The 27,737-nt window shown below is 45.0% G+C and overlaps 1 protein-coding gene across 2 annotated transcripts in view; it reads left to right on the forward strand.

Moving 5' to 3' along the window:
* PNPLA7 (patatin like domain 7, lysophospholipase) overlaps positions 1 to 27,737 on the forward strand; it is a 620,671-nt gene that overhangs the window by 518,803 nt on the left and 74,131 nt on the right. For both annotated transcript variants that reach the window (XM_077476726.1, XM_077476735.1), the window contains one exon: positions 14,507 to 14,663. In XM_077476726.1, the coding sequence (XP_077332852.1) occupies positions 14,507 to 14,663 (157 nt within the window). The remainder of the gene's footprint in view (positions 1 to 14,506; positions 14,664 to 27,737) is intronic.

Raw genomic sequence — 27,737 nt, forward strand, 5'->3', positions numbered from 1 at the left:
CTGAATTAGGACAATTCTGCAAAGATGAGTGGGCCAAAATTCCTCCAGGACGCTGTAAAAGCCTCATTGCACATTATCGCAAACGCTTGGTTGCAGTTGTTGCTGCTAAGGGTGGCCCAACCAGTTATTAGGTTTAGGGGGCAATCACTTTTTCACACAGGGCCATGATGGTTTGGATTTTTTTTCACCTTTAATAATAAACACCTTCATTTACAAATTGCATTTTGTGTTTACTTGTGTTGTCCTTGACTATTGTTTAAATTGGTTTGATGTTCCGAAACACTTAAGTGTGACAAACATGCAAAGGAACAGTAAATGAGGAAGGGGGCAAACACTTTTTCACACCACTGTAGAGGAAAATGTGTCCAATGGAGCACTTGTTCCAATGGCAGCTGTCTAAGAGGGGATTTAGGTCACTGAAACGATTTCTTTTTATTCCCTGTTGTGTCTACACGGCAGGAATTGAAGAGAAGTCTATGAAATTGGTTTTTAACCCTTCCCTTCTTAAGAAAAACATAAAGCTTCGGATATATTTTACACCAAGTAGATATCTGTTACATGTATAGCAAAAAATAATTTAAAAGACAATAAATTGCCTTTAATTTAGCGCACATGGAGGAAAACGTTGGATGTTTGACTAATGACAGGCAGCCCTTCTGTACTGTGATAGCTCCTCGTCAGGCAGTATAAGCCCTGGAGCGGATTTAACTTACACTCCGCTGCATATACCAGCCGTTTCCTGGCTAATCAGCTGCTGACATGGAAAAAAACATTTGTACCAAACTGAATACAGACATAACTTGTAGTTCTGTGTACATTTAATGTAAGGATATTTGACATGTGCAAGAAGCAGCTCCCATACGTGTCATCTGACATCTGTCATGTGGGTCCTCTTTAGTACATGTGAAGAATTCTAGGCTGAATCTGACTTTCATCACATTCTCACTGGGTCTACACATGAATATAACATGATGGAACATGAGAACTGGCTGTTGATAAAAAAAAAAAGGGAAACGTACACCAGCTAAAGGCCATTTTTGGCCTCTGGTAATTTTTTTTAAAGCTCATATGGATGAAAAGGATATCCTTTATCCCACAGGCAGAGGCGGCTCTCTAATTAGGCAAATAAGGCAGCCTCCTAAGGCCTCGCATTCCCAGGGGTCTCGCGGCCGCCTAATATGCCAAACACACGTGTGGGAGTTGCAGGGAATGTACCCTGGTCGGTGTCCCCGTCTTTCGTCTGGGGCCGCAACTCGTTTTCCCCACCCAGGGGCAGGTTGTCACTGACCACTGCTTGAGGTCGGAGGGTCAGTGGGTGGAGCCATGTACTCCTCTCCCCCGGCTCCTCCCTCCTGCCGATCTCTCACTCCGACTATGTGCAGAGCTTGGATAATGCCTGCAGTGACTGAGCAGCTCCCCTGGCTCCCCGATCTACTCTGCAGGGTGGACGTTCTGAAATGAAGGAGGACCTGTCAGAGCTGATGCCTGGCTATCGTCCAGGAGCCAGTCTGCAACTAACGGCCTCAAAGGTACAGTCCTGCCCGTGCCCAACACTGACACATCCCAACTTGTGACATCACCTCCTGACTGAGGGCCCCCCCAGGAGAATTACCGCTGCCTTCCACCCCTGCGCTCACACTGCCCTGAGTGATGATATGCATGCAATCCGGCATATGATGCCACCTACTGACCCCATGCTATCATCTTTATCCTCCTCATCCCCCTGTTCCTGGCATCCTACCTCCTGTAATACTTCCCACTGTCAGCTTCCTACCAACTTACCGCTGTCATCATCTCCATCCTTATCCTAATCCCCCTGTTCCTGGCATCCCACCACCCTACTATCATCTCTGCTGTACCCCACTGCCAGCTGACTACCACCTCACCCCCTGTTATCTTCCCCTACCCACCTCTGACATCCTACCACCCTGCCTCCTGTCATTATTATCATCATCCTTATCTTCATCCCCCTGTACCCCACTGTCAGCTGCTTACCACCCCACATCATCATCATCTCCCTTGTACCCAGCTGTCACCTGCCTACCACCCCACGTCATCATCATCCCCCCATACCCCACTCTCAGCTGCCTATCATCCCCTCCCTGTACCCCACTGTCAGCTGCCTACCACTCTGCGTCATCACCCCCCCCCCGTACCCCACTGTCAGCTGCCTATCACCCCACATCATCATCCCCCCGTACCCCACCGTTAGCTGCCTACTACCCCACGTCATCCTCATCCCCTCCCTGTTCCCCACTGTCAGCTGCCTACCACCCCATGTCATCTCACCCTGTAGCCCACTGTCAGCTGCCTACCACCCCAAGTCATCATCTCCCCCCTGTACCCCACTGTCAGCTGCCTACCACTCCACGTCATCATCATCTGCCCTGTAGCCCACTGTCAGCTGCCTACCACCGCACGTCATAATCACCCCTCCCCCTGTACCCCACTGTCAGCTGCCTACCACCTGCCATCATCCTCATCTCCCCCTGTACCCCACTGTCACCTGCCTACTACCCCACTGTCACCTGCCTACCACCCCACATGATCACCCAACTGTTAGCTGCCTACCACCCCACATCATCATCTCCCCCTGTACCCCACTGTCAGCTGCCTATCACCCCACATCATCATCTCCCCCCTGTACCCCACTGTCAACTGCCTACCACTCCATGTTATCACCCCACTGCCGACATCCCACTCATCAACATCCCCATCATCCCTCTGTATCCCACTTCTGGCATCCCACCACCCCATCCCCTGTCATCATTCTCATTTGAATCCCTCCTGGTACTCCACTACCAGCGTCCTACCACACCAGCCCACCCCCTGTTGTCATCATCCCCCCGTACCCCAACCCTGACATCCTACCACCCTGCCTCCTGTCATCATCATCCCCATGCAACCCACCTCTACCATCCACCACCATACCCCTGTTATCATCCTTATCTTTATCCCCCATGTACTCCACCTTTAGCATCAACCACCCTACACCCGTTATTATCATCATTACCTTCATCCCCTGCACCCCACTGTCAGTTGCCTACCACCCCACCTCATCATCACCCCCCCCCTGTACCCCACTGCTGACATCCTACCACCATGCCTATTGTTATCAACATCCTCATCATCCCTGTACCCCACCTCTGGCATACTACCACCCTACCTCCTGTCATCATCATCTTCATTTCTCCTGTACCCCACCTCTGGCATCCTATCACCCTACCCCCTATCATTATAGGGGAGGTATGACCTCAGCCTCTCCCCAATACTCCCACCATCACCCCAGACTACATCCTGTCATCCAACCAACTGTACTCCAACAGTTGCATCACACACCATAATACTGCCCTGCCACCCAGTGAGCAAACAGTGAGTGATAATAATAATAAGCAATAAGTGATAAGCAGTAACCCATAGCAACCAATCCGTGAGCAGTAATAATGTGCAGTAACATCTAGCAACCCACCAGTGAGCGGTAATAATGTGCAGTAACCTCTAGCAACCAATTAGTAAGCGGTAATGACCTGCAATAACCTCTGGCGACCAATGAGTAGGCTGTAATGATGTGCAGCAATCTCTAGCAACCCATCAGTGAGCGGTAGTAAACGGTGCAGTAACCTCTAGCAATCCAATGGTGAGCTGTAATAATGCGCTTCTAGCAACCAATCAGTAAGAAGTAATGATGTGCAGTGTCCTCTAGCAACCAATCAGTGAGCCTGGAGAAATCAGTGAGTGTGAACTATATCTTTATGTTTACATTATTAAAGTTTTTTTATATAAGTCTATGTGCATTTGTTTTTTGGGATGTTGGGATGGGAAGCAAAATTGCTAGGGGTGGGGACCAGGAAAATGTTTGAATTATTTTCCCCATTATGGGCATGAGTGGGGCCTCATGTCTAATATTTGAAAAGCCTAGAACCGCCTCTGCCCTCAGGTGCTTATCTGCAATTCCTAAGGCTCACCAAGAGGGTATGTTTTCCCTAAGAATAGATAAGTGCACAACTACATTAATAACCTGTGTAAGGGCAACAAGATTTATAGCTGGTACAGGTTGTCCCACACCATCCGCACTAGCAATTCTGTCTTTGAAGTTAACTAGCCAGCAACAAGATTGCTAAGGGAACTGACAAAAAATTCACCTGCTCTTAAAGCATTGTTTCCCTGCTGGTTGGACCAGCGAGGCATTCCTGCACCGTTGCTGCCAAGTCGCCACCAGCAAACGGAATCCCTAATGTGATCTAAAAGTAGAGACTTGTAGCTAGCCTCAAATCCATTCCCTCTGTGATGTTTCTACCAAGTGTGCTTTGTCTGCAGTTTATTATAATGTCAAGGAAGTGACAAGAGAAAGCATCAGGGACATAGATATTTTTTCCTGGGGAGGGGAGTCAGCCTTGGGGAACCAAGAGGAAAATAAATTAGGCGGCACATTGTATATAATGCACTTCTATCACATGCACAATTCTGAGCAGAGTGCAGGGGTTAGGAGTGTGTAACAAAGAGTGCAGGGTTCAGAAGAGCATCATGCACAGGTCAGTAGACAGAGTCCAGCAAATAATTACTTGCATTCCCATGCCAAAATGCCCCCATTCCCCAGTACAGATGTCTCCCCCCTCCCGTATACACAGATTGCCTTCCACAGAACAGCTCTTCTCCCTCCAATACAGCTCCCCTCCCCAATCAAAACACACTTGCCAGACCAGGGCAGTTCAGAGCAAGGGATGCCATGCCTCTGCTTTGTCATGTGACTGGAGCAGGAGAGGAGCAGCCTTCCTCACTCTGGGCTGTTCCGTCACTAGGTGCCAGTGGGGCCTTCAGCACAAGTTGCTGCATTATGCTGCAATTTGAAAAGAGGAAAACTGGAGATGGAAAGCAAAACATGACCAGGAATTATTTCCAGTTACTCCATTCTTGAAATTATTATCGGGTATAGCACATCGGCAATGCAACGGATTCATTACGGTCCTGCCATTACTTGGTTGGTCACATTGCTAATATTTCTCATGTAACTGATTCTATTGCCCCATATGTCCCAAATAAAGCATTTAATAGCTGTTCGTTTTGGTTGCACAATTACCCAACTAAAAAATGTGCATCTGTTCCTGCCCTTAGATATCAGAATATCTAAACTGCACCTTCCATATGAAAAGTGATTGCATGTGAAGTAACTGATCAATTCAATCTATTATTATTATTATCAGTTATGTATTACTTTGTCTAGTCCCTATAGTTTATCTATCAATCAACACGCCAAGCACATGTTATCGTTAATATCACAATATTATCACCATTGGCTATGAAATCAATACACGGTCTAAGATCAATTAAATCTCATTTATTTCCCAAGGAAATAAGAAAACGTGCATCAAGTATCAATAGAAGTTACAATAATACATAGCATACAATCAAAGTACAATATAAGCCTTATACTTATCGACCCTTGTGACTCGACCTCCTGATGGAATAGGGAGAGAGACCGAACTCATGGTTGCAACCCTTTTTGTTAAACATACCACACCCCATAGCCCATCCTATTTTTCCCGTAGACCAATCAGCGTCTCTGGGGCGTTTCCTCCCCCAGGCTAATTACCTCGGACAGTGCTGCCATACTTGGCCTCTGGGGGGCAGTGTCTGCCCATGAATTGCAACTGCTCCGACTGGATTCCCATCTTGTGGCTCGATCTCGGACGCCCCTCCCGCTCACCAACTGTCTTTTGTTCTTGCAGACAAGCCGGCACCATATTGTCTTTGAAGTTCAGTACATTCCAGGTGGGCTGAATAGAACTCATTCTGCTATCCAGATTGTGTCTTTGTGTCACATTCCTTCCTTTTACACACGTGGGACTGCATGGTATCAATATGGCTGAGTTCGGCTGTACAAACAGCTGTGTAGATGTATAATATTAATTCCTGTTTGATTCCAACAAATTCCGCTTTGCGCCTAAAAGGCGCACACCACCCTTCTTTAGACACGGCTCCTATTGAACAGTCCATAACTGTCTTAACGTGTGTAGTTCCCCGACATGTGCTTCCAAACCAGTACCTGTGGCACAGTCCTTAGCTTGTGTAACGCGTGGTTGTTTTCAACGAGCGCTCCCGAGACATCTCTCATGGAACAGTACACAATTGTCTTACCACGCTGTGTTTTCAACGTGTGCAGAAACGGGTCCTATGGAGCAGTCCATAATTGTTTTACCATGTGATGTTTCCCAACACGTGCCGCTTTGCCACTGATTGACACATCTCCACCATTCTTCAGCGACAGCTTCCATATCACCATTCTGTATCTTGGGTATATTCAGGACGGCAGTACAGGCAAGGGGTGTCCATTCATTCACCATTCACCAGCACCCATTCAGAGCAACATATCACCCAGCTTTCAGACCCAGAGTCTTGAGGAGGGCCTTTCTTGCCCATATTACTAGCCTACAATACCCATAGGTCACACTATACCACAAACATAAATCAACTTATTACCGTAATATATACATATATATGTATTACGTACCCCGCTCCCAACCTCCTATAACCTTTTACTGTAACTACGGGTCGGGATTAGGCAGGCTTGCTCGCAGCGGCGTTGCAGGGCTCTGACTTGGCAGCAACGTCTCCAATTTGTACACAGAGAGCTCACCGTCAAATCGTCCCTCAACTTGCATAGACAAATGGGAGACCCTTCTAGATAAATATCGCTTAACTACACATATAAGTTTGCAACAATTACCAAACCCACACAATTCCACCCCTGTGCCTGGATTTCAGAGATCATGCCCATTGTGTACCATGCACCTCTACCTACGGTTAGGTTCAAGGAACCCTCTAGTTCCATGACTAACTCTACACCGGTATTCTTTAGGACAAAGAAACAAACTCGCCTATGTCCTAAATAATACCCGGGTGCCTTCTTCCCAGCAATGATCTCTCCATCCAGAACACAGAGAGAAATAACTTCCCAACATTACTCGTTCATCCCCACGTATTGATCTGGCATACAACGGACATCGTGGTCATGCTTCCGACAAAGGGAAATATCCACCTGCCCCCAGCGTTCATCTTCTCTAAACACATGTGTGATATAGCCTCAAATGCAACAAGATAGAATCCCCAGTCAGTAAGCCCATTGATGCCACCAAATATACAGACCGAGTCTGCACTTCTGTATATGGGAACATACAGCATAACACCTTTCATAATCCAACTTAGTACAGCCCATACAGGCATTCGACCACTACTTTGGATTAGTGTAAGCAACGTGTTTTGGCAAAATCTTACTGAGCGGTGATGCTAACTCATCAGGCCACTGCCCCTTCATACAGAGACGGTACAATCAGCTTGATGTTGGCTGATATTTCCACCTGCCACAGAGTGCGCGCCAGAGCCAATGACAGGTTTCTGTCCTCTCTACCAACCTCTCAACATGGTTGACAAAATCCGGAGCCACTCTAACCTGAGTGTTTCTGTGACTTCATTGAATGTTATCAAGGATGCCACCAATCTCCCGGGGTAACAAAGTCACGCTCCTTCTCTGAAGCTATGGCTGTGAGTTTGTTCCTCAGGAGGCTGATGTACCCTCCATTAACAACACCCATCCCAGCTATTGTTCCCCCCCTAATATAGTGCTGAATACATCCCTCCTCTTTCGGGTTACTCCTCAGAAATAAGCATCCTGCATGGACTTGACCGCATCTCTGGGAGTAAGTCACTGGTACAATAACCGCACTTGATTCAGTGTATACTCAGCACATATAGGGTGATGGGTTTTGTCAACCACCGTGAGATGTTGCAGCACCATGTGGTGAAGTCCTACAGTACCCTGGTAGCCAGCGTTTGTTTGCTTTATTTTAACGGAGCATGCTCCTGTGTGTATTCACTGGCATTATCTGTGCAGGGTTTCAACTTCTCAGGTGAGACATCAACCAGGCGTATCTTCCCCATGTCTAGTTCTGGTGTCCCGCATGTCCAGTAACCGAAAGCTTCTCTCTAGGACCGCTAGGATTGAGACACCACCCCTACGAGGAAGTTTTCACCCCATTGATGTGTCACCTGGCACCCTTTAGTCTGGCCAACAGCTACCTTATTATGCATAAGTGCCGGCCTGCCCCCTAGGTACCTGCACCCTATTAACTCTGTTACATCAATACATGTCATACATTAAAACCTTTCTTCTTTCAATTCCTCCTTCCAACAAAAACCACATATTTTACATTTTCATGTTTTGACGGATTGGATGTGTCATAATTCTTCCCCGACCTCCAACCCATTGCACATGTATAAATAACATGTTTGCATTCATCAGGAGAGACTTCAGCAAAAATATTTCACGAGTTCTCTTGCTAGGCACAGTCTTTCAGATTCAGCATTAGCACCAAATTGTCCATACGAAAAAACAGGTATTAATCTGAATCTTTCAGTTTTCCTTCTCTCCTGATGTTTATCGGAACTAATTTGTGGTATGGTGTGGCACAGACAAACTGCCAACCAGATGATCATCTGTGATCCATGTTCCAGAAGCCTCTCCAATTCTCGCTCCACCAGGATTCTGGAAGTGAAAAACAAGAGCAGTATCAAATTCTTATCCACAATATCTGCTCGCTTACCATGTTTACTTATAGTTCCCTCCTTGGAGCCCAGGACCTCAGTATTCCTGGCTTCTCCAACTCTGACCAAACTATCCAAACAACCATGACCTCTGTAGGCTGAACCCATTGTAAAATGGATCCCCATGGTATGATCAAAAATGTTTAAAACTGAACGTCAGTGTTGCTTCTCAAAAACTTCAAATTTTACAAGCTACAAAAACAATGCATCTATCTGTATCTTTACCATGTATGCACTACCCCCTTTCAGGTGACTGGTTCTAACTGAGGGCATTGTCAATCCCCCCCCCCCCCCCCTTTCAGGTGGATTAGACCTACTACTTTTCCACCTGAATAAAAATATAACTAAAATAGAGGACTAAACCAATATCAAAAAAACATTTTTTAGAAGAAAAAATAAATAAATAAATAAAATTTAAAAAAAATGTTAAAAAAAATTAAAAATCTGGCCATGATCACACAAACAACATGACAAGACAACCACCATAAAACAATGACAAACACTCAACTTTTAGTTAACAACATCCATGGACTTTTCTCCTGAGGAGCGTGCTCATTCCAATCTGAAATACAATTAGTTAATGGGGGAAACGAAAAACAAAAACAAAACAAAGCATATGTATCTCATCACAACACTGTAGCTTCATTTATATCCTTTTTAGTACTATTTATTTTTCATTGTTTGCAAACAATTACTAACTAATGAGCTCATGGTACCATGTGATAATCGATTATGCATTTACAATAACCTAACCCATGTTCTGCTATATTTTACCCACTGTTCTCACTTTGAGAGACCTGCAAACAAATGCAAATGTCCGTATACGAACCAGTTTAACTTCTTCCTGGTCTCTGGCAAAAGGAACACACAGAAAGTGATTACACACAATTCTTATGTTAATCAGCAGTATTGGATATTACTCAGGAAGAGTTTACAAAGACTGACAATAAGAGAAGATTAAAGAAACACAAGAAAAACAATACTCATAACTGAAATATCTTTTAACCACACAAAAAAAAAAAACATAATACCAATTCAGAGGTTTATCCCTGAAAGTACAAAACAAAAAACAAAAAAAAAATGTATATCTATATCAAGGTCCTCTATCATATTCTGAACCAGAAACTTACATCAAACCTTTTTCATAGCCGGGAAACATTGACCAGAATATTCTTACCATGCTTGCAGCTCACTAAGTTCTGCTAACATTGTTTCCCCCAGTGCTATATTTGAGTAACCATGCGTCTACCTCCATTTTGACTCTAAGCAACTGTCCTACATATTGCTTTTTAGTTTGTAGACCCCGCATTTGCGTTTTACACGGGAAATGGGTTTGATTACTATGGGTTCCATGCTGTGGATGGCTACCCCACCTGGCTGAATAACACACATGAAGCCTTGGGGTCGTTTTCGGGTATAATTTCCTTTCGATATCATTATTTGCCACCCGACAATATTTTGAAATGTGACCCCCTTTTACACAAAAAACATTTTAGTTCTGGTTTCCCTGCATAGGCCATTTTTTTAGCATATGGCGCTGGAAACCCACATTGCTGGATACTATTACTGCGATTGGACTGCACAGACTTTACACTTTCGTTGTCTGAGGAGTCATCAGAAGTTTCAACTCCTGAGTCAATTTCAAGTGCAGTTATCCCACCTTTATTTGCTTCTTCCACATCGATTCCCATCACAGTACTATCATTTGCAGTGATAATAGCATACGGGTTTTCTTCATGTTTCACTTCTAGCTTTTCTGTACACTGAGCATGTGCGGAGGGTACCTCCACTATTGCACACTTGGAGGATAACTCCATTATGGCTGCTTGTGCCTTAAGCCTTGCGATTACCTGCAAATTCTCAGCCTCCCTTTGATTCAAAGAGGCAATGCAACTTTCTCTTAATTTGCACGTTTGTTATAATTCATCTAATCTCTGTTGCAATACACATTTCTCAGTCACTAATTGTTTAATCCGACTACGAGCATCTGCATCAGCCTTTTCAATCCCCATTGCTATATCACTTACCCGTTCCATCACTTTTTCTCTATCAGCAAACCATTCTAATTCTTTTTGTTCCGCAATTTCTTTCATTCTCATTAACATGCATAAGGCATTGGCCATTCTCTGTTTCCTGCCTTTTTTTGATTTATTACTTATGAGACTGTTATGTGTATTACATTGTCTCAAAAGTTCATTGAATTGATATGTTAACTTACTTTCGTGAGTAAGTTGAAATCTAATCCCACCATGCTTGCTAATGAAACCTTCAATGGCTTCCATTGATATGCTAATTAGCCTATCCACACTACGGTTGCTCCACCAGTTGCTTAGACAATAGAAACCAGACAAACAACTAGATAACCCCCACAAAGACAGAGCTGTTTAAAAACTAGTCTACCTTCTAGTCCTACCAACAAACAAAAAAAAAAAAAAATAGATACGAACCGTTTAAATTTCCAGTGACTTGTGGTTCTACAGCATACAAGACACAAGGCACACTCTTAATGCCTTAGGCTGCAGGTTATTTTACCAGAGCTATTTCACTCTCACGTGGGTAGAAATAAAACCTATATTTCCCCCACTTTTTTTTTTTTTTTTACAAAAAAAAACAAACAAATACAAATCCGTTTACCCACGAATTTCTTTAGGAGAACACACTCTTATTCAATGCCCTCCTATCCGATAGCAGGCCATAGGGAATTTCTCTTGGGACCGAGCTTTGCCACACTCACGTGGATATTTCCACTTTTCCCTCAAAATTGTATGGTTTATCCTGTCAATCTGCGGTTATATCACATAACCAGGGATGATCAGTCCCTATCTCGCCAGTGCGCCAATTTGCCCTCTGGTTACAAGTTTGCAGCAAACACAACAATACGTACATATATATATATATCAGTCACAGTTCTCACCAGGTTTTACGCGTGCGTTTTACCAGTGAAATATCTCACAGAATCTTCCTGCTCATCCAAGCGTGGTTTCAGAATTCGCGAGCCAGCGCCAATCTTGTCCACACTAGAGATGACTTTCAGTTCTGGGTGTCTTTGAGGGTCCTCGTGACTTACAGGGACTCAGAAACAAAAATACATTAGATTTTTGTGGATTCTGTGTAAAAATACGTTTTACACGCCTTCTGGGGTGCCAAATGAAGTAACTGATCAATTCAATCTATTATTATTATTATCAGTTATGTATTACTTTGTCTAGTCCCTATAGTTTAGCTATCAATCAACACGCCAAGCACATGTTATCGTTAATATCACAATATTATCACCATTGGCTATGAAATCAATACACGGTCTAAGATCAATTAAATCTCATTTATTTCCCAAGGAAATAAGAAAACGTGCATCAAGTATCAATAGAAGTTACAATAATACATAGCATACAATCAAAGTACAATATAAGCCTTATACTTATCGACCCTTGTGACTCGACCTCCTGATGGAATAGGGAGAGAGACCGAACTCATGGTTGCAACCCTTTTTGTTAAACATACCTCAGCCATACCACACCCCATAGCCCATCCTATTTTTCCCGTAGACCAATCAGCGTCTCTGGGGCGTTTCCTCCCCCAGGCTAATTACCTCGGACAGTCCTGCCATACTTGGCCTCTGGAGGGCAGTGTCTGCCCATGAATTGCAACTGCTCCGACTGGATTCCCATCTTGTGGCTCGATCTCGGACGCCCCTCCCGCTCACCAACTGTCTTTTGTTCTTGCAGACAAGCCGGGACCATATTGTCTTTGAAGTTCAGTACATTCCAGGTGGGCTGAATAGAACTCATTCTGATATCCAGATTGTGTCTTTGTGTCACATTCCTTCCTTTTACACACGTGGGACTGCATGGTATCAATATGGCTGAGTTCGGCTGTACAAACAGCTGTGTAGATGTATAATATTAATTCCTGTTTGATTCCAACAGCATGGTAAAACATCTATGGTGCAACAAGATTTCAGAATATCTAAACTGCACCTTATGTATAATTGAAGGGTAAAACATCGACAATGGCACAACAAGCTCTTAACAACTGGATTATGACAGGTTACTATGGGCCACACAGGCTGTTATCTTTCAGATCTTGCATATCCAAAGCTCTTTTATTATGATAGAAATTTATCAGCTGATTGCTATTTTTACATTAGCAATTTGGGTAGACATTGCATGCCAGTAAATAAGTCTGTATCTGTGTTCTCTTGTTCTCCTAGATAACCTGGAATATTAATGCCTGTAGACAGTGTAGGATTAGTGACAGACGCTGCATTTTGCCTTGTGCAGATGGTAAATCTAAAGAGTAAAGAATTATTTATTTTTTTACTCAGACTTCTGAATCCATCTCACAAAGGGGGATTTGATGTGTTTCAAGGTCAGAAGATGTAAGATGTATGTAAATCAGCCTCAAATCAGGCTGACACTATGTAATCTGCACATCTCATGCTGGAGAGCCAAAAATACCTTTTATAATTAACCGATAAGTAATGATATCTGGAGTGGAATAATAGTATCAGCATGAGACCTGCAAGTAGGACTCCCTAACTGAAACTAGCAGGGGGTGGTACTGCTTTATCTACCCAATCATCAGGAACTCCAAACATTCACTTGGGAATAATAGAACCCTCTAAAGACCTTGGTGTCGTGTCACCAGTCATACATAATACATGTTGGATATACTCCCCATTCGCTATGGTGAGCTGCTGTATCTGACTGAAGAAAAGTAGGGAATTTGCTGACAACCTACACAATTATTTTGGTTAGAATAAAGATTACAATTCTGAAGAACTTTTTTTATTCACAAACCCTGAATATTAGGTTATCAAACAAGATGGCAATAAATTAAGACACAATATTCTAGGCCGGAGAGCAGGAGAAGAACCGGACACCGGGAGAAGAGGCGGAAGAGACCCCCGAAGTCGGAAGAAGACCCCGGATCTGCCTAATAAAACCTGTGTAGTGTGTGTTTTTATTGACATTTTTTTCCCCTCAGGTGAATGGGTAGGGTGTGCCCCATACTCATTCACATAGGGTGGGGGGCCGGTATCCGGGGGACCCCTTATTAAAGGGGGCTCCCGGATTCCGATAAGCCCCCTGCCCGCAGACCGCGACAACCAACAGCCATGGGTTGTCGGGAAGAGGCCCTTGTCCTCATCAACATGGGGAAAAGGTGCTTTGGGGTGGGGGGGGGCGCAGGGCGCCCCCTTTCCCAAAGCACCCCCCTCATGTTAAGGGCATGGGGCGCTCGCTCGTCCCCACCCCCTTTCCTGACTGGCCGTGCTGCGAGCTCGGATAAGGGTCTTGTATGGATTTTGGGGGGACCCCCATGCCTTAATTTGGCGTAGGGGGTTCCCCTTAAAATCCATGTCAGACCTAAGGGCCTGGTATGCTCCTGGAGGGGAACCCATGCCAGTTTTTTATTTAAAATTTGGCGTGGAGTTCCCCCTCGAGAGCTGCTTATTCTGTGATTAGCCACAGCCAAAGTCGCCTGGCCTGGGGGTGACTTGAAGTCGTGTTGTAAATTGCCCCAAGTCGTGTTGAAGTCGCGTTGTGATTCATACTCAAGTCATGTCCAAGTTGCCTCCCAAAGCCACGCTGCAAGTCGTGTTGCCCCTGTGTGAATGGACTCTGAGGGTCAAATCTGCAACATGTTGCAGTTTTTAAATAGAAAATAAATATGCATATATACCTGCAATTTAACATATGTAGTAACTTATTTATAAGCTATATCTGTTCATATATTTTTGTTTTTTGCTTGTTTTTGTGATAATAGTTGTGATAATAGTTGAAATTCTTGCTTATAAATCATTTGTCCCAGATTATCACGGAAGTCACGAAATGTGTGTAATCAATGTATTTTACAGTGGAGCATCCAATCAGTCATGTAATGCTGTGCCTTGATTCTTCTCTCACAGGGGCTGCTCCCAAGTAGGTGTCATCAAGGCCCTGATTGAGAGCGGCATTCCTATCGACATGGTTGGAGGGACTTCTATTGGATCCTTTATGGGAGCTCTGTATGCAGAAGAGCGCAGTTTTAACCGTATGAAGATCAGGGCCCGTGAATGGTGTATGGTAAGCAAATTCTCTAGTTTTCTATTGTAATAAAGATCAATCGTTTTTGGTTAAATGCAATCCAGCGAACGATGATATTTGAATGTTCAGATACCACAAGCATACCTGATTCAATTTTTCCCCCAAGCATTGCTTTAGTGCACAAGTCTCTATTCCTCTACCTTTTATTAGTCATCTGGTGATCCTGGAACACACCTGTTTGCAATGCTTGAGCACATTCACTGAAGGCCCCTTGCTGCCTCTCACATACAGATAGCTTGATGTAAAAAAAAAAAAAAAAAGCCAATGTTATAGGTGAACCTGTACTTAAAATCTAAAGTTTGGTTGTCTAAAGCGGTTGAGTTCGGTGCAGCCACTCAGCCTGCTGCTTTTTGGGAGAGCAATTATAACATATTTTATTGCTATATGCAAGTTTTTTAAACCTATTGCCCAAGCGTGATTCCCTTTGCAAGTTTTACTTGTTATTTTTTGAATAAATGTTTTTTTTGGGTTACACTATGGGCGTATATACTTTTTATTTTTCATCCTGCTGTTGAGCCAACCCTGACGGGATCACATTTGGCACTTTGGAATGTCCCTTCATATTGAGGTGTAACATGTGCATTTGACCATACTATATGATGGTCCACATGATCTGGTAAGAGGCTTTAATGTTGTCACCTGGTGGTGGATGCACTACGAATTGTGATTGTGGGGACACTGGTGGAGCAAGTGAATCATGAATGATTTGTTTCCTTTTGAACTTTCTTGTTTCACATATCCTTCTTAGCCCCTGTGAATGGGCTTTAATGGACACTTATTTACATATTTGGTGTGATACATTTGTGCTATATAAAGGATAAAGGTATCTGGTCCAGGAGGGTTCTCATAGCCACCAATCAAATTTGATCCTATCTTAAAACTTTGAATTTGGAAAGTAGAATAAAGGAATAGAGCACTGGATCTATTAAAGCAGAAGGTGTTTCATCCAGGTCCTAAATGGTGTGGAGGCAGATCTCTGAAGTGGTTGCCGAAGGTTTGCTCTTTGCTTGAGTAGGAAAGCTTCAAAAACAGAACATGTTCAGACACTTGTATCATAAACGTACAGCATGTTTCGGGGGTTCAAAGGGTCCAACTTCATGAAGGCTTGGAACTATTGAACAAAGCATGTGGTGGGCTGATAAAATTGAAGGGATCCTAGGGGGTAATTGGTATTATCTCTCCAAATATTGGTTAAGTTGCAACTTTGAATGTCATTGGTGAGACAGAGCAAAGGAAATATTAAACGATACATACTGAGAAATAGTGTTTGATTCTGCGCTACGGAGTATATGAAAAAAATAAAATAAAAATAGAAATTAATATTCTAGTGAGGAATTGCTGCCTCTACAAATATACATGCTGCCTTCCTATTCATGCTGTGAGATGCTTACTGAAATCTGGATGCAGAGGATTAACCAGAACTCACAATTAGGCACCCTGAATTTCCTAAAGTAGCATATTTGCAGTGTTTATGGAATTGCATTTGTAATTCACAGATTGCTTTCACCTGTTGTCAGGTATTGAACTGTGAACTTCAGGAGAGCCCAATATACTGTATGGGCACCAACTCACACCAAACTGCTGAAGTAAAATGCAGAGCATAGGCTGGTACAATGGCAATGACTAGACTCAGCCAGTGTATTATTGGATCCACAGCAACTGTGTGTCTGTGTTCCAACTTTTAGGTGTCCCTTGGTTTTTAATGCTTTTATCAAATAAAGAAAAAAATGTCATCTTAAAATCACTATGGTGTACTCAAGAGGCTTTTTAGGGTCCTATATGGCATTGACAGGCACCATCTTTTAAGAAAGGAGACTTTGCAATATCAGCTAAGGAACACATGTAATTCTTGCATTTGTCTGTTTGGGTATATTGGCCTGTTTACTGATCCACAAAGCTGCTCAGGGAAGTGACCTAGGTGTATTTCTACTGGTGATTACTACCAAGATCTGCTCCTGTATACCCCAATAAAGTAAAATCTCAGGACACATAATTAGCTTGCAAGGGAACACAGGATCGGGTCTGGCTATGAGAAATTAAAGGATTTTTAAAGGCAGAAGTTTTTTATCTGGATGCATTCTAAGCATTAAGATCAAAAACTTTCTGTGTGTAGCAGCCTCCCCAGCACCCCCTAATATTTACCTGAGCCCCCTCTCTGTCCAGTGATGTCCACGAGTCTCTCTCCCTCCTGATTGGCTGAGACACAGCAGTACCATTGGCTCCTGTGGCTGTCAAAGTCAGTTAGCCAATCAGGAAAGAGGGGACAGGGCCCAATGGCAGTTCTGTGTCTGAATGGACACACACAGCTGCAGCTTGGCTCGGGTGCCCCCATAGCAAGCTACTTGCTGTGTGGGCGTGCGACAGTCAGGAGGAGCCAGGAGCACCAAAGAGGAACCAAAGAAGTGGAGGATCTGGGTTGCCCTGTGCAAATTCACTGCACAGAGTAGGTAAGTATAACATGCTTGTTATTTATTTTACAATCACTTTAAGATTCCTTCCTTGTACACCTCTGCAGTAATAGATTTCCAATGTGCCTCCAGTGTTGGTGACTTCTGGCCTGGGACCATTTGTTCTTGGTGGGAGGCCCAAGAATGTGCACTAGGTGTTTGGGGCTTTCGGTACCAATCATGTCTAGATTGCTGCATTGTCCCTGTGAACACTATATGCAGGTTAGGATCAGTAAACCCTTAAGAGATCCTTATCAGTCGAATATTACTGCTGAAGCACCATTCTAAGTAGCACACTTCCACACATCTTCCTAGTGCTGTAGACTTATGTTCAGTTGTTCACCTTTTGCTTGTTAAACCCATTACCAGACAATTCGAATTCAAGCACTGTACACTACATCTTCTCAGCCATAATTAGGTAACATCTTAATTAGAGAAGCCATTATTGTGTTGATCCTCTCTTGAAAAAGAACCAAGCTCAATTACAATCCAACCGTCCTTCAGAATAATTCTTGCATTCATCTGCTGCATCCCTACATGGTCCACAGGAGACTTCAGAAGGATTTACTGTTCTTCTGAAAGGAAGCCGTCTGTAATACTATGCTATTTACAAATGTTTTCACACAGAATTCACACTACTTTCGTCCACAATTCACACATTTTTTCAGTGGACTCTATTTAGAAAAATGTGTAAATCTTGCGTAAAAACATTTAAAAACAGAAATCTCTCTGTTTATTTTTGCGGCATAAGTAATTTTGTGTTAAGCACAGGGGAGGGCAGCTCCCGTAAATTGGCATAACTGGCTGTAATGGCAAATTTGTTTGCAGCCGTAATCTCAGATAAGTCCTAATGGCTCAGTCGGTGCGCTGTATGACATAACCTTAACTGGGTCACTCAGAAGTAATTGGGGCAGCTGTATGCCAAAACAGGATATCCATCGTCACCTCTTACCACCTTACATTATGACTTGTGCAGAGCATAACCAAATGTTAATACAGCTGCAATGGAAGTCACAAAATGACAAGTCGGCTGGGAGGTGTGAGTCACTGCTGGGGACATCTGGCTATCTGAGTAGGGTTGCATCCTGCATAGAACATTGTTCAGCTCTTGTGTGGAAATGGGTTTTTCACATTCTATGCATTTATTAACCACTTGCCATCCAGGCCAATTCTGGCACTGTTCTCCTACATGTAAAAATCATAATTTTTTTGCTAGAACATTACTGAGAACCCCCACACATTCTATATGTTTTTTTTTTTTTTTTTTAGCAGAGACCCTAGGGGAGAAAAAAGGGCGGTCGTTGCAACTTTTTATGTCGCATAGTATTTGCGCAGCAATTTTTCAAATGCGTTTTTATTTATTTTTTATTTTTTAAACCTGTTTCATGAATGTAAAAAAACAAACACTGAAGTTAGACAATTTTTTTTGTATAATGTGAAAGATGATGTTACGCCAAGTAAATAAATACCTAACATATCACGCTTTAAAATTGCTCACACTTGTGGAATGGCTCCAAACTTCGGTACTTAAAAATTTCCATAGATGACGCTTTAACATTTTTTACAGGTTGCCTTTTTAGAGTTACAGAGGAGGCCTTGGGCTAGAATTGTTGCTCTTGCTCTAACATTCGCGGCGATACCTCACATGTGTTAGAATGACGTTTACATATGTGGGCATGACGTAGGTATGCATTCGCTACTGCTTGCAAGCGCGTGGGGACAGGGACGCTTTAATTTTTTTTTTTTTTATTGTTTATTTTTATTTTATTTATATTTTTTAATCACTTTTATTCCGATTACAAGGAATGTAAACATCCCTTGTGATTGGTATAGGGAATGATGGGCCCTCATTGCAGAAAGATCTGGGGACCCCACATCTCTCCTCTAGCCTGGAAAGACTGAGATCAAAAGAAAAAAAAGCTATCTCCGCCTTTTCAGCCGAATACTCGGCAGCAACTGGCAGGGCCTCCAAAAGGTCATAGAGACTGCCAGGGACCATCTGGTCCGCGGTATTCTCTTAGGTTGTACTTCAGCCGCCAACGGATTCCTTCTCCGGTGTTCTACCGAAAACTCCAACTCTCTAAAATCTCCAACCACCTCACTTTCGGTGACTCTCCAGCAGCAATAATTGGAGATTTCGACAAGTTGGCTGTTTTCGCAGAACACCAGCAGCATATACACTACAGTATACAATATAATGAGTGGACATTGTTAGTCTGGTCACTAGTAACCAACGGATAAAGAGTTGGAATTCCTATTAAAAAAACATATATTGTTTTCCTGACAGGTTGAGTGTCTCAGCCTGTGCTGACAGTAATGGGTATATCTCAAATCCTTGAGAGACCAGTTTTACACAGGTGCTCAAAGTTATCCCTGTTCAGCAGGCCCAGGTTCTGGCAAGCTCCCAGTATTTTTATGTTGGTGATAGATGCTATGGGAGATTCTATCTTCAGGCCTCACGCCTTTCGTTGGGCTGGTACATATGTATAGAATACTATGGTTGAAAAATTGGTCAGCCGAAGCATCATATATATAAAAAAAAAGAAAAAAAACTCCTGGCTGGTTTTCCTTTTAGTGATGAACAGCTGTTTGGGATATCTTGGATAATTCATCCAAAGAATTTCTAGTGGAAAGGTACCCCTTTGCCATTTAAGAAAAGGAGTAAATTCATTTAATTTAAACAAGCTCCTTCTCCAGTATCGGGCATCAGCCTCCAGGTAGTCACGAGGGCTTCTGCTGTCAAGTTCAAGAGGTAATCCTCAGGGACAAAAGAAACCTACAAACAAGATACTAAAGTCTCCTTATGAGGGGGCACTCCTGCTCGCTCGGGTGGGTAAGACTTCTGCAGTTCTCAAGGGTCTGGCAGAAAGAATGTTGAGATTGGTGGCTTCGTCAATAGCTCTAGAGTACAATCTGGGATTTCAAGAGTTCCGCCTCCTCGTTTTCTCAGATCAAACGTTCCTAAGATCCAGAGAAAAAAGTCTCTCTTCTAGCATTGGACCATACTTTAGCAAAGAGGGGTCATGCTGGTCTCCATGAAAGGAGTTGAGGTTTTATTCAAACCTTTTTTTCTCTTATATTCACCGACCGACACAGCTCCTCTCTGTAACAAATGGGTTGTTAGCCTTATCACTAGGAAAATACTAGGCATAGTTGTAACACAACACTCAGAACTCTTAGTTCTGCCCAGGGGAGCGGTCCCTAAGGCTACAACCCCCCACCCTGAAAAGCAGCCACAGTTTTACTTTGCCTAGTAAAGGAGAAGGACCTAGGAACCCTGGGGACCATCGGTCCATGTTTTTTTTTTTACGCAGAAGCTTGGATTTTTGCGCAAGATGAATGATCCTGTGATCTACTATCAACAGCCGGCTGGGTGACAGGCTGGATACCCTTATCCTTGTAGTCTCCCCAGTCTGGCCATGGAGTGTGTGCAGGTCGCAGCTACGGCTCGGCAGGCCACGACATACCTCAGCTCCAGAGGTGGTCGGTGAGCTTTTATGCTCCGGGGCGTACATATGACTGGGCTACCAATGTCTGCGTCACAGTATGCCGAGGCCAGTAGCTACCCTGTACCGATCAGGTGTAGATCTACAATGGAATGTCTCCCAGCTTCAGGACTGGTAAGTACAGCTCTCCCTGCCCCGGTGGGGTTGAGCAGCTGGGCATTCCCTGGGAGGTCAATTCGGGGGTCCCTCACCTCCCTCTCTTCTCTCCCCTGTCCCTATCTTCCCTCCCCTCCCCCTCACGGAGGGGGATGCTGCATATGATACTGAGCGGGGTGTGTAAGATCCCTGAGGGCTCTCACCTGGGATAGGGGACTGGCTGGCTGGTGGTGCCTGGATCCCTGTGTGTTTTGCTCCTGGGAGGTGCCTGTGAGGATCTGGCTGTGTCTTCGGTGCAGCGCTGTGTCTCTGCCATGTTTCTGTCTCTGTCCCTCATGGAAGCTGGCCGGTGGCCATTTTAGGTGTGGGCAAGGGCAGCAGATCTGGGCTTCAAGCGGCCATTTTCCCAGTGCTTCCCTATTCAGGGCACTAGCAGCCATTTTCTAGAAGCCTGAGCACATTTCAGTGTTCTCCTGCAAGCAGCTACATGTGCTTTAAGCTTCCTGTCTGCTTTACTGGACACTGGGCGGCCATTTTATGTAGTCTGAGCACGTTTATTCAGATCGTTTTAACGATCGTTCTGACGGACTGCCACCGACACAGTTTTGATTCCTCTGCACCTGGGAGCATTAGGAGTCTACAGCCACTGCTGTGAACAGCGCAGAACTCCTCAGGGTGGTGAGTCCGGCGGGTTAGAGCCCCTCAGTCAGCGGCAGCAAGGAGGGTGGGACTGTCACTGTCCTAAGTCCCCTTCGGGTGGAAGACAGGGTAGGGTCAGCATGGCTTCAGAAACTGGTGTTTCTTCCCCCGAAATCCAGGCAATTACAACCGGGTCACCTGCGGACTGCGCAGTCCCCATGGACACCCTGACGGCGGTCCTCAATTCGTTCGTTGCTAAGATGGAGGCAGTGCGTGGGAAGAAAGGTGCGAAAAAGTGGCCCCTGCCCCCACCCATCCTCTGGGGAGAGCTCTGACGCAAACTCGGGTCCTGCTGAGGCTGGGGACCCCTGCTCTGTCTTGTCAGACGACGCTGACCAGGACCGTTCAGATTGTGAGGATGAGTCCCCGACCAGGCCTGGGCGCGACAAAGTGCTTGTTGGAGCACTTATCACAGCTGTGCGTGATACCCTGAAGATTCAGGAGCCAACGGATCCCTCTGTTGATGTACCTGTCCCTTTTGGGTTCCACAAGCCAGGACGTTCACCTAAGGTGTTCCCGTATCTGACTTATTTTGACAAGTTCATTTACAAGGAATGGGGTCGTCCGCAACTGACCTTTTCGGTCCCCAAATACATGGCGGTGCATTACCCCTTTGAGGAAAGCCTTCTCAAAAAGTGGTCGGCTCCTCTGGCCGTGGACCCTCCAGTATCCAGGTTAAATAAAGTAACCATGATCCCGGTTGAGGGGACTCCTGCATTGACGGATTCCACGGACAGGAAAGCCGAGGCAGTGGCTCGTTCTTTGTTTACGGTTGTGGGGTCAGCCGTGCGACCTGTGTTGGCATCCTCACTGATGTCGCAGACACTGACTGAGTGGGCAAAACTTTTGCACCGTGAATTGGGAGAGCAACAGGCTTCCCCTGTCTGCCTGGAACTAGCTTACCAAAGTACGTCTGTGACGCGCCCCTGGATACTCTCCCTCTGTTATCCAGGGCTTCAGTGTCAGCTGTGGTGCTGAGGCGCCTAATTTGGCTAAAATGCTGGTCTGCTGACCAGGCATCCAAAAAAGCCCTGACGGATCTTCCCTTCCTTGGCAACCGGCTCTTTGGTGCCTCATTAGATGACATTATTAAAAATGCCACCGGTGGTAAGTTTACCCTACTCTCACAGGCCAGGAAGGCTAAGGAGCCACACCATAGGCAATGGCCCTCTTTTTCCGCTCACAAGCGGCTTTTTCGTCCGCCCGGGGCTTCGACAAAACGTCCCCAGCCCAACAGGAAGCCTGTGGACGGTCAAAAACGTCCCTGGAACCGCAAGCCTAACAAGCCTGCGAATAAAAGTGCTGCCGCATGAAGGTTTGCCCCCATCCATGTCTCGGGTGGGGGGGTCACCTTCGGGAGTTTGCAGCCCGGTGGTCCTCCCGGTTATTCAACAAATGGGTCTGCGATCTGATTTCCACAGGCTACAAATTAGAGTTTATCTCTTGGCCGCCAAACAGATTCTTCCCCTCCAGCATACCCGTATGCCCGGTTCGCCAGGAGGCCCTGTTGGGGGCGGTAAGGGATTTGCTGAATCGTGGGGTGTTTGTACCGGTTCTGGACTCGGAACGCTTCCAGGGATTCTACTCAAATCTGTTTGTGGTTCCCAAGAAGGAAGGGGTACGTCCGATCTTGGACCTAAAAGCCCTCAATCACTTTGTTAAAGTGCAGAGGTTCAGAATGGAATCAGTTTGCTCAGTAGTCGCTGCACTCCAGCAAGGGGACTCCCAGGCATCCTTAGACATCCAGGATCCGTACATACATATACCCATATGCCTTCGGCATCAAAAGTTTCTGCGATTTGCAGTCGGGGAAGCCCACTACCAGTTTGTGGCTCTTCCTTTTGGTCTGGCATCAGCGCCTAGAGTCTTTACCAAGGTACTGGCTCCAGTTTTGGCGTTGCTGTGACAACGTGGGATCGCGATCATGGGATACCTAGACAATCTCCTGAGGACATCTTCCACCTCAGAATTAGAGGAGGATGTGGCGATCACCATGCAGACACTGCAAGAATTTGGGTGGCTGTTGAACCTCAAAAAGTCGGTGATTGTGCCGACCCAGCGTCTGGAGTACCTGGGCTTGCTGCTGGACTCCAGGGAAGCGAGAGTTTTTCTCCCTTCAGACAAATTGCACACTCTCAGATCCGCGGTAAAACTGCTGATGAACCGCAGGTAGTCGACGCTCCACTTTTGCATGCGAGTACTGGGGCTCACGGTAGCCTCCTTCGAGGCAGTACGTTTTGCCCAGTTCCACACCAGAGTCCTGCAGAGGGAGATTTTGTCAAAATGGGACAAATCTCAGTTGTCCCTGGATCGACAGATCCAGGTGAGCCAGTTAGTCAGAGACTCACTGATTTGGTGGTTGAGATCCCCGGTGATTCACTCCGGAAAATCGTTCCTTCCTCTGAAATGGACGGTGATCACGACAGACGCCAGTCTATCCGGATGGGGTGGAGTGATGGGGGGTTCAGTCGGCTCAGGGCCTCTGGTCGACGGAAGAATCTGATCAGGCGTCCGATCAGGCTGTGGCGTACGTCAATCACCAAGGGTGAACAAGAAGCTCAGCCGCTGCACGGGAGGTCGCTCACATACTTCGGTGGGCAGATCGACACGTGTCGGCCGTTTACATCCCCGGAGTGGAGAACTGGCAGGCGGACTATATGAGTCGACAGATGCTGGACCCAGGAGAATGGGCATTGCACCTGGAGATATTCAGGTTGCTGTGCCTGAAGTGGGGCACACCAGACGTGGATCTACTGGCCTCCCGTCTCAATTGGAAGGTGCCAAGATTCATGTCCAGGACAAGATCCGTGGGTCGACGTGTCAGACGCGCTGGTGGCTCCGTGGGATCAGTACCAGCTGATCTATGCCTTTCCTCCACTGAAACTGTTGCCACGTCTCCTTCGCAGAGTGGAAGCCGAGGGGATCCCAGCGATACCAGTTGCCCCAGATTGGCCTCAGCGTCCTTGGTACGCAGACCTGGTGCTTCTGGTGGCAGACGCTCCCTGGCGACTGCCGTTGTGAGAGGACCTTCTGTCTCAAGGTCCGATTCTCCATCCTGCTTTACCCTTGCTGGCTTTAACGGCATGGCTATTGAGAGCCAGGTGTTGAGAGCCAGGTGTTGAGGAACCAGGGTCTGTCGGACTCTGTGATTTCAACTATGTTGAGAGCATGGAAATCTTCTCAGAAGATATACCATCGTACCTGGAAGGCCTACATCTCCATGTGTGAGGAGAAAGGCTGGTATCCGTGCTCTTTTTCCATATCTAGGATCCTGCTGTTTCTCCAGCAAGGAGTAGACCAGAGATTGGCATTGAGCACCATTAAAGGGCAAATTTCAGCCTTAGCTGTCTTTTTTCAACGACCCCTGGCATCGCACTCCTTAGTGAGTACCTTCGTTCAGGGGGTACGACACGCAGTCCCTCTGGTGCATCCAGTTACCCCCATGGGATTTGAACCTGGTGTTGTCGGTGCTTCAAAAAACGCCATTTGAAAACATCAGGGAGATTCCCCTATTGACCCTTTCCCAGAAAGTGGTCTTTCTAGTGGCCATCACATCGGCCAAGAGGGTTTTGGAACTGGCGACCTTGTCCTGCAAGTCGCCCTATCTGGTTATCCACAGGGATAAGGTGGTGTTGCGTCCGCAACCGTCTTTTCTACCGAAAGTGGACTCGGCTTTTCATATCAATGAGGACATTGTATTACCATCTCTGTGTTCTAAGCCGAAACACCCTAAGGAGGTGGCCCTTCATGCTCTTGACGTGGTTAGGGCTCTGAAGGTGTATTTGTCTGCCACAGCTCCTTTTCGGAAGTCAGTCTCACTGTTTGTTTCGGTGGCTGATCCAAAGAAAGGCATGGCGGTCTCGTCGGCCACCATTTCCAGGTGGATCAGACAGATTGTAGTACATGCCTATGCCTTGAAGGGGCAGGTGCCCCCCTTTCCAGTCACGGCCCACTCCACAAGAGCAATCGGAACATCTTGGGCATTCCGACGCCAAGCATCGGTCGCTCCTCGGGTTTGTAAAGCAGCGACCTGGTTGTCTGTCCACACGTTTGAAAGAAGAAGAGATGAGATTGCCCTATGGAGTAATATTTGGGTAATACTAAAATAATATAATATAGGGTAAGAGCTGCCTCTACTTAATATGCCCCCCCCCCCCCCAATCGGATGGGGCCTATTGGAAATGTAAAAAGAAAATTGGGTATAATTGCCGCTATACCTTTAAATCAGTTATACCTTTCCATTCACAAATCCCTTTACTCGCTAGTGCTGTGAGATTACTACTTTGTGATGTGTTTAACAAATTAGAATATTAGTGTCTATGCCCATTAACAAGGGCCTCGTGCTGCTATAAATTTCAAGAAAAAAATAAATATAATAATGATATATAAGTATGTGTGAAAATTCCTTAGTGTTAAAAAAACATTAATCAGCATTTATAACCAATATCAGACCACCTAGTGGTTATATCAGAAACCAAAGAAATAGTGAATAGTGAAAAGTGAATAATAATGAGAAAAAAATTCAAATCCTGCAATTCCTTTTCATATGAGTGTGGAAATGTTAGCAAATACTTTATAATATGAAAAACAGTTCACGGACAATGTTTTGTTTCCAAATGGTGACTTGTGCAAATTTCCAAAGTGAATTCCCGGTGCGCTTTGGTAAAATTAAGTTATATTGCGCTCACCAGATCCTTACCCCTACTGGGGCAAAAATGCCTCCACAGTGTTAGCCCCTTTGCCGCTCTCTGGTGTCTCCCTGGGAATCTGGTTTGTCATCCACGGGTGAAATTCTCATCCCACTGCAATCCACAGGTGGCTTGGAGCAGACCAAAAAACAATTGCTCCAAGCCACCTGTGGATTGCAGTGGGATGAGAATTTCACCCGTGGATGACAAACCAGATTCCCAGGGAGACACCAGAGAGCGGCAAAGGGGCTAACACTGTGGAGGCATTTTTGCCCCAGTAGGGGTAAGGATCTGGTGAGCGCAATATAACTTAATTTTACCAAAGCGCACCGGGAATTCACTTTGGAAATTTGCACAAGTCACCATTTGGAAACAAAACATTGTCCGTGAACTGTTTTGAATATTATAAAGTATTTGCTAACATTTCCACACTCATATGAAAAGGAATTGTAGGATTTGAATTTTTTTCTCATTATTATTCACTGATGTTTTGTTCGTATTGCCTGAAGGTCCTAAAAGAGGATAGGCAGTATCAAAATCTACTATTTCTAAATGGATTCAATAAGTAATCGTTCAACCTTATGGTTTAAAGAGGTAGATTCCACCCTCTCAAATCAAAACGCACTCCTAGGGCTGTTAGCATTATTTAGATATCCCCAGCTGCAGGCATTATTAGATATCCCACTCAAAGTCCAGGACATCATATGGTGTACAGCGGGGAAGGAAGTGGTTAATATACAGGATGTATATAGCGCCAACAATTTACACAGTGCACATTATAAAATGCAGAAAATACAGTTTTATACAGGATTGTTAGGAGGGCATGCATGTGTGTATGCATTATATGTATGTATTGGCAATTGAGTGCTGCCGTCATTTCATTGCTGATTGGGGCTGTACTCATCGTAAATGGTTCTGTGCCCAGAGGGGCATTTAAAGTAGAATACAAGGTACGCCTGTGTCATACTGCACATTAAGAGGGTAATACCACTATACAGTTCCTGCAGCCCTGTGATGTCATTTTATACATCTATGCCTTCAAAATTTCTATTGAACTACAATGAGCGTTGCTTGCTGCTGCTTTTCATTTAGACCTTCCACTTAAAAACATTGAGCTTCGCCCACTGGTGAGGTCTTCCCTGTGCTATCAGCCTCTATACAGCTTATGTCAAAGGGCTTGAGCTTGTAGCAATGTTAGCTGTTTGACGTCCATTGTAGAAGCTCCTAAATTGATCCAGAAACTTCTGTTTCATCGTTGACCTCCTAATCTGTTTCAAGTGAGGCAAAATCCTCTTGAGGCAAAGAAAAGCCCATTGACAAAGGCCCGTAAGCTGCCTGTACATCTTATGCTTGCAGCCACCAGTGTCTGAAAAATGTTAGCATGACCACTCTGTGCAATGCTTTGGAACATGATTGCTTCATACTGTTGGCTTTGCAATTTGTATCCTAATTTTCATGTAGGGAATTATTTTCTTGATCATACATCACGGGACACAGGAGCTCATTACATAGTGGGTTATATAGGCACCTCTGGTGATTGGACACTGGTTAACCCCAATTAAGGAGAATTCCTCCCCTATATAACCCCTCCCATATGGGAGGCACCTCAGTTTTTTC

The sequence above is a fragment of the Lithobates pipiens genome, unplaced genomic scaffold, assembly GCF_037356315.1.
Source record: "Lithobates pipiens isolate NorthernLeopardFrog02 unplaced genomic scaffold, aLitPip1_a1.2 Scaffold_1, whole genome shotgun sequence".
Classification (NCBI taxonomy): Eukaryota; Metazoa; Chordata; class Amphibia; order Anura; family Ranidae; genus Lithobates; species Lithobates pipiens.